Source organism: Lithobates pipiens, unplaced genomic scaffold (genome assembly GCF_037356315.1).
Source record: "Lithobates pipiens isolate NorthernLeopardFrog02 unplaced genomic scaffold, aLitPip1_a1.2 Scaffold_3, whole genome shotgun sequence".
Lineage (NCBI taxonomy): Eukaryota > Metazoa > Chordata > Amphibia > Anura > Ranidae > Lithobates > Lithobates pipiens.
In genome coordinates this window covers 89,392,062-89,404,833 of record NW_027507790.1, presented here as the reverse complement: position 1 = coordinate 89,404,833, position 12,772 = coordinate 89,392,062, and the positions used below count along the sequence as shown (strand labels likewise).

General features: G+C 41.2%; 1 protein-coding gene across 2 annotated transcripts in view; it reads left to right on the top strand.

The window, feature by feature from the left end:
• The window catches only part of HECTD4 (HECT domain E3 ubiquitin protein ligase 4), a 269,419-nt gene that overhangs the window by 175,683 nt on the left and 80,964 nt on the right, over positions 1-12,772 (top strand). For both annotated transcript variants that reach the window (XM_077462034.1, XM_077462033.1), the window contains exons 43-46: positions 8,480-8,649; positions 11,081-11,196; positions 11,714-11,817; positions 11,896-12,057. In XM_077462034.1, coding sequence (XP_077318160.1) covers positions 8,480-8,649; positions 11,081-11,196; positions 11,714-11,817; positions 11,896-12,057 — 552 coding nt within the window. The remainder of the gene's footprint in view (positions 1-8,479; positions 8,650-11,080; positions 11,197-11,713; positions 11,818-11,895; positions 12,058-12,772) is intronic.

Genomic DNA, 12,772 nt, shown 5'->3' with positions numbered 1-12,772 from the left:
TTCAGCATGTAGCATCAGCAGATACACACTAACAGTAGACTCATATTTAGCTCCGACTTGGAGCTCGACACCCCTTCCCTTTTAACTGGAAAAGTGAGAATTAGAATAATGAAACGCCCCAGGTTCTGGGCCAGCAGGACACCTTTGAACATGTTTGGGAGGTATAGGCAGAAGGCCCTAGGCCTTTTGTAAATATGTTTGTCATGAAATATTTAAACGTGCATTTCAAACTAATTGCGGCACCATTTTGCCATAGTCTGCGTTTTCTGGTGGCCTGCGGTTAAAACGTTCCTATTCTGAACGCGATTCATACGCCTTCAGGAGAGGGAGGTTGAACGTCACCTAACCACAGCAGCTCCTAAACTCCGGCAAAAGCCTATGTGTACATGGATACATAGGCTTGTATGGAGTTGAGGAGCTTTGCCAAAAAAACAAAACAAAAAAAACGGCAAAAGCAACTTATAGCTTACACAGGGCTAATTCTCCTTCCATCTGGTGTCCGAATGGGTTGGTGGGGAATCCAAGTTTGGGCCCTTTGTTAATCTAGCCATTACAGTTTGTTTATTGACAATGTTTTTTATTTTAGATTTGGATAGAGTAGTGTAGGGTTAGAACCTCTGTCACTCTCTCTATTTGTTCTGTTGACTGTATGTTACTAGGCAGAAAGTAATTGGAAATCCAAAATCCCTTTTCACTTTTTGTTGTGTGGGGAAATCTCCCCAGTGGAACACAGACAGCAATTATTTTTTTTTTTTTTATGCAAACGCTACAATATTGCAAATGAAAAATGCATGCATACCTGCAAAACTGGAAGGTGAATAATTACTAAACCTGGTGAACTCAGAATCTGGTAACTAATCGGCTTCTGAGTTTTAGCCCTAGTTCACACCAGTGCAGCTTGGAAATTGCGCTACTTTAGTGCAAAGCTGCAGATCAGTGTGATTGGGACCTGCGATTTCATTGCAGCTTACGACTTCAGTTAACGGAAGTCAATGAAGGTCGCAATGAAATCTCTAAGTAGTGCAGGAACCTTTTTCAAAATGGCTATGACTTGAGTGGCAACAATTTGAACGATTCCATTCCCAGCAATGGGGCTTGACTTGTCATGTCATTTTTAACTGTCAAATCGCATGACAAATCGCACTGGTGTGAGTCAAGGCTTATTGTCAAAGCTTTATTGAACAAGCTGAAGTTACAAGCTAATTGGTTGCTATGCACAACTGAACCAAATTTTGTGTGCACCAGTTTTGGTAAATCTCCCTGTTTGTTTTTTGCTTTTTCCATAAGGTCTGTGCAGGCATAGCAGTAGGAAATGTAGCCTCTGTGACCTTTTCAGCTCTGCTGCCTGAACAGAACACATGTCATAGGACTAAGGGGGAATTCACACTATATAATGGTGACAGACGCAGGGATACACAGTGCAATGAATGAAGTATACACTTCAAATAAAGATTGTACCAAAAAAAAAGCCGCTTGATGCACTGAATCGTGCACCAGACTGCCCTCTACCACAGCCAAGAATGGAGACCTGTCAGAGCGGACCTGTCCATTGCAGTGTGAATTCAGTCTAAAGCTGGCCATAAATGGATTGGAATTAACCCAGTTGAGCAGGGACTGTCCAAATTTCGATCAATATATGGGCACTGTAGTTGAAAAAAAGTCGATCTGCGGACTGGAACTTGTTTCCTTTGTCATCTGCTGTGATTTAAACTTTTATAAGAGAAGTATGGGGGCTTCTGTTACTGAATATATTCGTTCCATGGCTGTCATGCTGATTCCGTAGCTTTGGCACTGAACAATGAGGCAAACTAGGAGCTCTGACTTATGAGCTATCTAGTCTGTTGAAAACTCCTAGGCAACAAGCATTGACAGCTTGCACATTCACCCGTTTAATCCATTGTGAATACACCTGTCATGAGAACAATATGTAGATTGAAATTGCAGTCAACCTTCTAAAAATTCTTGCTACTTAGCGGTCTATAGCTTCATTTGTGAACTGCTGATCCTGGTTAAGCATGGAGCAAATGAAAAATTGTCCTGGTTTATTAAAACTGAAGAATCACCATTACAGCCATGCTAGCTAGCATTTTCAGAGGGTGGTGTAAGCAATGATAGACCCCATTTTTATGCCATTAGCTGTTTCCTTTGAAGCAAACCTTAAATCAAATAGGAAGGGGAATTAAGGAAAATGCATCAGTTCTGTATATAAATATTGTTGCATTTTCTGTTAGCCAAATTAACAATGTTTAAATGTTGTACTAGCCACACCAAATCACTTTAGAAGTACTGTGGGATTGTTTCTATTAATGTCTGATTGCGAGCACCAAAATAGTGAAGTGCATGCGCCAAAGTGTTCTAATTCAAAAACCGTTCTAAAATATGCACCATTTTCAAATACTGTAGTGAGGAGGGGCAGGAAATGATGGAGATGTGAGGGAGATGTGTATGGATGGCCAGTGATGTTAGACATTGCAAGTAGAGGAAAAGGAGAAAACGTAGGAGGATCCCAACGGAACATGCTCTCAGATTTGGACTGAAATTTTTACTCAGATTTGTACTCCACCAACAGCATGCAACAAGTTAACAAGTTGGCTTATGTAACATTTATCACAGCAAGCGCTAATTAAGCAGGCATTAGGAATTGGCACAATTTTTGGCTTTCTTTGTTAAGTCCCCCCATTGTCCTTAGTTGTGCTGTGTCACGTAGTCGGTAAAGTTCATCTTACAGCTTTTAAAAAAACTGTCAGCCAGTTGACTCTCAGGGTAGGTTCCACTCTATTGTCCATTGAGGGACACAGCTTGATGATGATAGGCAACCTATGTAAGAAGGGCTGCCTAGATGGGAAATGGATACTACACACACAGAAGACTGAAGTCTCCTTAAGGTCTTCCCACCTTGCATGTTTCGTTTTGCTTCTTGTCCTCAAGAAGAATGGTTGTTCTCTTCCCTTCTGCTATGCTTTTTGTATGAAAGAGAAGAATATTTTAATTGTACAAGACACCGGCATAGTGTTCATAGACCTTAAGTTTAAGGCTCTTACCTTCAGGTGTTTGGACACTGGCAAAGCTTTCAAGAATAAGCCCCCTGTGCGCATTGTCTATAACCCTACCACACACTTGGAATCCTTGTCTTGTTTTTTGCTACTGTCCTAAGGTGATGGGCCTCTGCTTTACGGAGAATTCACTGTTAGCTGAACTATTTTCTTTTTCCTTCAAATCTCTTAGCCAACGCAACCTTGGGAGCTGTACCTAGACCCCACAAGGTGGGGACAGCCTGTTTTATATACAGTCCATTGTTATATACAGGTGTGCCTCTGACCACTACTGTTAAAGACCCATTTGTGTAAGGCCACCTCCTGATCCTCTCTTCACACTCCATCAAAGTCCTATAAGGTGGATGTCCAATTTGGTGCAGTCGTAAGGCTCCTGCAGTGTCACTCTGAAGTTGGGACTGTTGACCCTTGCTGACACAGCTCTGTTTGTCTAGTTGTTGCCTGTCCTTCTCATTCATTGTTTGAGGATGTCCCAGGGTATATGAATACTTTCTGTGTCCTGTTCTGTACAATTAGGATTAAAGACATTTTGACTTATCTGTAAATTCCATATCATGAAGTACAGTAAAGGACACAGGCCACCTTCATTGCTTGCTACTAAACTGAGGACTCAAGGAGTGGGGCAGAGTTATAGAGCAGGCGCCCAGGGGCCTGAATCTTGCAACTTTGACAGGGTCCAGGCCAGGTACCAGGTGACTTGTATCAGTGATGCCGAACCTTGGCACCCCAGATGTTTTGGAATTAGATTTCCCATGATGCTCATGCACTCTGCAGTGTAGATGAGTGTTAAATGCGATAAAATAATTACTATTTGATCTGTGTATTAATTTGTCTAGTCCCTATAGATTAGTTTATTAAAACTCTGTGCGCATGCTACTGTTAATATCACAATAATACAACGTTGGCTATGAAACCAAACACATGGTTTAAGAGTAATCCAGTCTTATTTATTTCCCAACTAAATAAGAAAGCTTATATAAGGTATTATTAGAAATTACAAGATTACATAGCATACAATCAGAACACAATACAAGAGTATACTTAGCACATCCTAGCAGCTGATCCTTGTGATGGAATAAGAGGGAGCTCTGTTTGAAACATTCCTTTTTGACAAACACACCTCATCCACACCGCATCCCATTGCCTGCCCAACTTTGCTTTGGGACGAATCACAGTGCCTCTGGGGCGTCTCCTCCACCAGGTTAATTTTCTGACCGTCTTGCCATAATTGGCCTCTGGCGGGCAGTGTCTGTCCATGAATTGCAATTAATCTGACTGGGGTCAAATCTTGGGTTCGATCTCCTGTGCCTAATTCATCATCTCTGTCAGTTAGGTTCTCTTTGAAGCTTGCTTGAATCAGGAATTCTCATAGACAGATCGGAGTCAGCATTGTCATGCAGAGTAGCTCTCATAGATGGATTGGAGCCTCTAGTCTCATGTAAAATAGAGGTTTGGCTTAATTCCAACCTGGGGGGTGGGGGGCATCCTGTTCTCCAGGATACTGTAAGACTCAATTTAGCTGATTATTGGGATTGAGAGCTGATGTATGGATCCCAGAAATATTACATGAACTCATATTGAATCCAACAATGAGCATCATGGGAAATGTAGTTCCAAAACATCTGGGGTACCAGGGTTTGGCATCACTGACCTAGGGTCTATAAATACTTTGTCACTAGAGTTTGACTTTATTTATTTTTTGGGGAATTTACAATAAAACTTATTGTTAGTTAATTGAGGGACACAGCTCCTTCCTGTCATGGTTTGCCTTTCTTTCTTTGCACTGTTTTTTTTTTTTTTACAACTGAGCAGTTTGGAAGAGGGAGGGCCTTAAATGGACTGGATTTAACTTTTCAGTGTGTCTGTTATCCATTTCTCCTGTAGGTGGGACTATAACCCCCATGTTTCTAATATAATAAAGTGGTAACAAACCCAAAAACTAAAATGTAATGTATTGCAGCATACCAATCCCTAAATGTCGAGGTTACATATGTTTTTTTTTTTTTTCTTTTCTTTTTTTTTTTTAAGGCCTTTTTTTTTTTTTTACCTGCCGATTTCTGCCAGCATTGGCATTGTTAACATGAGTAGAGGATAATATTAGATACACTAGCAAAATTAGACAAATTTGACTAATAAATAAAAGACAAACCCTAGCTAACATTTTTTAATCAGTTACAGCAACAGTTTTGTTTTCCTTTTGGGATAAATTAATAAAAGCTGACCTTTTTAACCACTTCAGCCTCAGAAGGTTTTACCCCCTTCCTGACCAGAGAGCACTTTTTACAATTTGACACTGCTTGCTTTAACTGGTAATTGCACAGTCATGCAGTGCCGTACCTAAACAAAATTAATTTGCATCCTTTTTTTCCCCCCACAAATAGAGCTTTCTTTTGGTGCTATTTGATCATCTCTGTGGTTTTTATTTTTTGCTATAATATCCCCAAAAACGTTTTTAAAAAAGCTAATTTCTTCATCAGTTTAGGCCAATATATTTTCTTCTACATATTTTTGGTAAAAAAACAAATTGCAGTAAGCGTATATTGGTTTGCGCAAAAGTTATAGCGTCTACAAACATTTTTTTTTACTAGTAATTCGATTTTTAGCGGTATTGCGACGGACAGATTGGACGCTTGACACATTTTTGGTCCCATTGACATTTATACAGCAATCAGTGCTATAAAAATGCAATGATTACTGTGTGAATGACACTTGTAGTGAAGGGGTTAACACTAGGGGGCAATCAAGGGGTTAAATGTGTTCCCTCACTGTGTTCTAACTGTATGGGGATAGGACTGAGTAGGGGCGGAGACATTTCGCTGTTCCTACTTACTAGCAACAAACGACATGTCTCCTCCCCTCTGACAGCACAGGGATTTGTGTGTTTAAACACAAATCCCCATGCTGGCACTCGTGCACGCGATCATGATCGCTGATATTGGGTCCCTGTCGTGCGCATATATATATATATATATATATATATATATATATATATATATATATATATATATATATATATATATATATATATATATATATATATATATATATACACCGTATATACTCGAGTATAGGCCGACCCGAATATAGGCCGAGGCCCCCAATTTACCCCAAAAAAACTGGGAAACTTATTGACTCGTGTATAAGCCGAGGGTGAGACATGCCCGTCCATCCCTGTGTGTCCGTCCGTCCGTCCATCCCTGTGTGTCCGTCCGTCCGTCCATCCCTGTGTGTCCGTCCGTCCGTCCTCTGTGTGTCCGTCCGTCCGTCCATCCCTGTGTGTCCGTCCGTCCGTCCATCCCTGTGTGTCCGTCCGTCCGTCCATCCCTGTGTGTCCGTCCGTCCGTCCGTCCATCCCTGTGTGTCCGTCCGTCCGTCCGTCCATCCCTGTGTGTCCGTCCGTCCGTCCGTCCATCCCTGTGTGTCCGTCCGTCCATCCCTGTGTGTCCGTCCGTCCATCCCTGTGTGTCCGTCCGTCCATCCCTGTGTGTCCGTCCGTCCATCCCTGTGTGTCCGTCCGTCCATCCCTGTGTGTCCGTCCGTCCATCCCTGTGTGTCCAGCCTACCTGTGTCCCGAGCCTCCGTCCCATCCCGAGCCGAGCCGAGCCTCCGTCCCGTCCAGTCCCGAGCCTCCGTCCTTCTGCCATGCCAGGATCGCCGCTCTTCGTCGGCGCCTCGGCGGCCATTCCACTGTTCAAAAGCCGCGCCTCCGTCTGTGATAGGCGGAACACTCAATTTCCCAGCAGTCTGTGTTCCGCCTATCACGGACATCCTCTCATCCTCGTCCGTAGTATGAGGATGAGCGGATGTCCGTGATAGGCGGACCACTGACTGCTGGGAAATTGAGTGTTCCGCCTATCACAGACGGAGTCGCGGCTTTTGAATAGTAGAATGGCCGCCGTCTGTCTGCTCGACACGCTGATCGGGCAGGCAGACGGCGATGACTCGAGTATAAGCCGAGGGGGGCACTTTCAGCCTCAAAAAAGAGGCTGAAAATCTCGGCTTATACTCGAGTATATACGGTGTGTATGTGTATGTGTGTGTATATATATATATATATAGTTTCGTGCAGCGGTGCCATTGTGCCACAGTAAATGTACGTGAGCTGGTCAGGAACCGGTTAAGCACCCCCATCCATGTTAAATGGCTTATCTCAACGCTCTAACTGCCACTTTTGCTGCACAGCTTGGTCTATAGAAAAATATCACACTTATTAAGGTCAACAGGTAACAGTAAAGGGGAAAAAAAAGCCTAAATACTAATACATCCAGCACATCTAAGAACTGGTAAGCTGCAGTAGAATACGTTTTTGTTTTGGGGTTTGTAGTTTTGTAGTTTGAGAATAGGATTTTACGGTGAGTACAAAACTACTATTTTTAAAGTGAAACTCCTGGAATTGCAGCACTTTTAAAAATCAGCTTTCTTATAAGAGGTTAAATCCAAGGAGGTGTATGCCACCTTGTGGACTTCACACTTTTATTTACTATTTACATTTTTACAAAGCACTGGGAGTACAGCTATGGCTATAGTCCCAGCACTTTGGCAGGATAGATGCACTTTGATATGCAGCTGCCACTCTGCCCCTTTTTAAAGTGTCCCTTCAAAGAATATTTTGTATTTCATAAATGGGTTTACATAATACAAAGCCTTCAGTGATTGGGCAAGAGGAAAGTAGGGGCTAGCAGAGCAGCTGCTATATCTGATAACTAGTGCTACATTAATCTGTCCAGCTCTACAATAATTTATGTTCTCATCTAATTGCTATATGTATTTCATGTGCAGTGTCAGAATATTGACAGACCTTTAGAATAGTAAGTACTAAGTATATAGAATTTATGGTGTCACTCTGTCATTTTGCAAGAGATATATATTTGTCTTTGGTTATTTATCCCAGTGTATTATAGCTAAAAATAGTGCTGTGCAGGTTCCAGGCCTTATTTGATATCAGTTTCTTTTCCATTGTTAATATTTAGAAATACTTAATATTTAAAAATGTTTGACACAGTAGAGTGTACAGTAGTTAATTTTTTTTTGAAAAAAATAAGATGCATTGCTTGTCTGTCTGAATAAGGTAACTTGAGTTTCTAAAAAACCATCCTGTTTGTGCAATCTTTTTCCAATGGGAGAGACTTAGGCTTCTACTGGTGACATGTCAGTGCTATATAGAGGATTATTCAGACAGGAGCAGTGTGTCTCATTTTGCCATAAAATGGTGGTCCGCTGTGGCTCCTGCTTTACCTGTGAATCCTCCAGAGTAGTCTGGCAGGACAGGAGAGGGCAGTACACCTTTTTATTGAATATCTTCTTGTAATCGTCCTGTGATTATGGTGGAGAGTTAAAGCGTAAATTAAAGCTCCAGTTAATGACACCCCTCATTTCCTAGAAACTAACTGCTTGATTTTTGCCGCACCAACATTCACCCCCATCAGGCATTGCCTCTCCATAAACTGTCCATTACTGAGAAGGTAGTGCAGGCAGTCCAGTCCATGTTACTTCCCCAGGAGGGATGCCTGTCTATTCATACCTCACTTCCTGCAACAGGAGACGCCTCAACTCCAGTTATGGCAGTAGTTCGGCTTCTTGCAGAGATCAGGACAAGGTAAGAAGACTTCATTCAACATTGCTGCTCCTGTGTCAAGAATTGTCATTGTTTGCTATTTATTACAGCACATTTTTTTTTTTTTTCAATAACTCCAATATTTATCGCTATATGTAAGTGTACAATCAAGAGGGGGTTTCCTTCTCATAGTTTACCCATGGAGGAACTAGAAATTGGGAATTTGGCAGCAGGACCTGTTGGCTGACAGCATGAGCAATCTGCACAGATCACTTTTCTCCATTTTGTCTCTGCAGTCCTGATCACCCACTCCATTTCTTGGCTGTGGAAAACTCAAATGTTTTTATACTACTACAGCTGGGGCATGGATAACTTATCAGTGCGCCAATGTAGGAGGGTGTCCCTCTGATTATTCAAATAGCAGCAGTCTGAATGTCACCACTCTGGGGGTGTCACAGATGGCATTAAAGGAGAAATAAGAATTTATGGAAAAATTCAACTTCCATACTCCACCTCTATGTTGCAGCCTAAGTGTGATGCTACAGCTGTCTCACACTGACTAGAAAGAAAGAAAAAGAAAAATACACTGATATGATAGTTATATTAAAGCTGCTTACTCAGTTCTTGGTCTGCTCTGAGCTGAGAGTGGTGACAGTCGCCACTCTCCTGTCTGCTCCTCCAGGACTCATTGGAACACCAGGCTGGGGAGGGGCTGGGCACAGCTGGCTCCAGCTTTTAGCTGCACGCTAGGAGGTGAAGCCAGCTGTCAATCAGCCAGTCGAGTGGCACCTGTAAATTTCGTCAGGATCCTTCCACAGCCAGGAGCAGCTCTGGTTTTCTAGCTGATATTGGGCAATAGCCTCACTACAAGTGACTCATAAGAGAAGTACAGCCAAGGAAGCTTTGTTCGTACTTCGATTTTAAAGAGACAAATGTGCAGATAAATATTTTTTACATTTTGGTACTGTTTCACCCTACGGGTTCTGTTAGACCCCTTTCAGATTATTGTGCCGCCCCAGGCGTCAGCGGTAAAGTGGCGCTGTTTTTAGCACTGTTTTACCATCGTTTTAGTGGCGCTATTCGGCCGATAGCAGGGCAGTTTTAACCCCCGCTAGTGGCTGAAAAGGGGTTAAATCTGCCCGCAAAACACTGCCGGTATGACAGCGTTGCCCCTTTGATTTCAATGGGAAGGAGCGGTGAGTTCACTGTCCAAAAGAAGCTGCTGGCAGGATTTTTTCTGACGCCCCCCCAGCGCTATGCTCCAGTGTGAAAACCCTCAGGCTTTCACACTGGTGTGAATGGAGCAGCTGTTTTAGGGCGGTTTGCAGGTGCTTTTCTTAACTCTATAGCGCCTGAAAAACAACCCAGTGTGAAAAGGGTCTCACAAGGGATTGTATAGGTTTTTACTTTAGTTTTATTATTATTGTTTTTATATATATATATATATATATATATATATATATATATATATATATAATTGCTTATATATACATATGCTGCTTGCTTAGTATCGCTGCAAAGTGTTTGTGTTTTTTCTGCTTTGATTTTCTTGGCGTGCACCTGTGGCTCAGCATGAACCCACAAAAATTTGTTAAGAACTTTATTTTCTGTATATAGCCTAAGCAGCAAACGGGCTGCTTATTGTATGGTTGTATGGTCAGCTATATAGGTTTAGTCACAAAATGGAGATTCTCTTAAGGAAAATGCCATGAATAAAAAGTTGAGTTGTGAGTTGAAATGATTAAAGTCATGTAAAAAATACTTTAAAGGTAAACATTACCAAATCAGCCTGACACTTTGTGACATTTCAGTGCACTTCCAGTGTATATCTTCTGCTTGTCCTGTAAAGTTCTAATCGTTACACTCACTGCACAGCTATAGTCTCCATTATTGTAGTTATTGTAGGTACTCCCAGCCACCATGTGAAGGTGTTTTTGGGTAAGCCCCTGTTTGCATTAAATCCGACTTTGAAATCGTGTGGCTTCACTTGAAATCACATGACTTTTAAAGAGGCATGTTAGTGCAAATCCAGGTGTGACTTGGCTGACATCTGTGCGACTTAATGCACAGATGTCTATGCAAGTCGCACCTGAAATTGCAAAAAATTGTGCAGGAACCTTTTTTTCAAATCTGCAGCACACCCATGTGAACAGTTCCATTGCCAACAATAGGGTGCGACTTGTCATGCTATGGGGACCTGTCCGTTTTCATGACAAGTCACACTGGTGTGAACGGGGGCCTAAAGGTGAAAAACATTGTATTAGTCTCTCATTTGCCAGTAGTTCTTTGTAGGAGAATGCCAAAAGGACAAAAGCAAATTGAAGATATTTATTTTAAATACTATTATGCTTTTAGTTGCTAGGTTGTACCAGATAATAGAAAAGGCAGTACTGGGAGATGTTAGAACTTATAATTAAATGTACATTTGCTTCTGTTTTATAGTGTAACCATATCATATCTTTTAATCTCTCAGAGCTTGTCTGGTCATGGCACAGCTGTTAGAAGACAGCTCCTTCTGTGAAGAGTTTATACAGCAGTGTCCTGCTGCTGTAGAAGTGCTAAATTTGGTAGCACAGGAATGTAGTCCAGGTGAGTACTGAAACCTATTATATCACAAAATAATCCATTATCATACCGCACAATGAGTAGTTGTGATTAATGTGCTACTGGCTTAACTAGTAGTACTTCGCCCCACTCAGCTGAATTTGTTCTGTAATATTAATGCAGTATTAAACCCAAAACCCAGACCTATAATGTTTTACAGCTTACCAATCCTTAGATGTGGTGGCTGCATTAGATACCTTTTTATGATTTGCATTTCCAAATGGTATGAGAAAGATATTTGGGAGGTTATATATCACATAGTTGTAACAGTTTTCATTATCTTTAATGAGAAATTAAAATATTTAAAAGACATATACATTTCTAGAATGCATTATAGGCATTCACAGAAAACACCTTATGTATAGATTTAATATAATTTTTTTTTTTTTTAGCAAAAATAAACGAAGTAATTTGAACTAAACATTTTTTGAAAAAAAAAGCTGCCCTGAAAAGGCTCTAAGCTCTTTTAGGGTTACAGATAGTAATATTTGTTGCATTACAGGTGAGCGCCTCACAGTGGTGGAGGTACAGTGTGAGAGACTTCGCATGCTTTATCGTGATTGTGCTCGTCCTCCACCACCACCTCTTCAGACTGAGCGTAGACAGGTAAGAAGTTTACATTTTGACCTTAGGATTTGCACTTGGTGTAAATGTCAGGTATTTTACTTTTCTTATCTTTTACAGCCGAAAGAGATCACCTGGTGTCCATCCCGCGTCTTCCCTCCGGTGAGGGCCTGCATGTTCTCGTCGCATCTGACAGCTGTAACTTTCCTAGCAGACCCGAGCGCAGGGGGAGGTTTACCACGGGGGACATTTATCTATGCATCGTCACCTGTACCAGTGCAAGTAAGAACGTATAAATTGTTTTTCATGTCTGTGAAATATTTGGATCTGTTTTATAAAAAAAAGTATTTTACAGTAATATTGCAATTTGTATTGATTCGGAGAGATGTAGTCACATTTTTGGCAAATAAGAGCTTTCTATGTTATTAAATACTCCAAATCTTCACACTCGCCTAAACCAACCAACCAACAATAAAGAAAAGAAAAAAATATACACACACACACACTTGTGCTCAAAAGTTTGCATACCTTGGCAGAAATTGTGAAATTTTTGGGGTTAATATTGAAAATGACTGATCTTGCCAAAAACTCTTGCTGTCTTTTATTTAAGGATAGCAATCACATGAAGCCATTTATTATCGCATCGTTTTTTGGATCCTTTTTTAATCATGTTTACAGAAATCACCCAAATGGCCCTGATAAAGAGTTTACATACCCTGGGATGTTTGGCCTTGGTACAGACAGAAGGTGGCACACACAGGTTAAAATGGCGAGTAACAACGTAATGAAACTTTTTACAAAAATGGAAAAAGATATCCAACGCTTGAATATGCCAGTCAGTACTGTTTAATCCCTTATTAAGAAGTGGAAAATTAGGGGCTCTTTTGATACCAAGCCATGGTCAGGTAGACCAAGAAAGATTGCAGGCTGAAGAATTACTCAGGATACAAAGAAAAACCCAACCGCAGGAGAAATACAGGTTGCTCTTCAAAAAGAC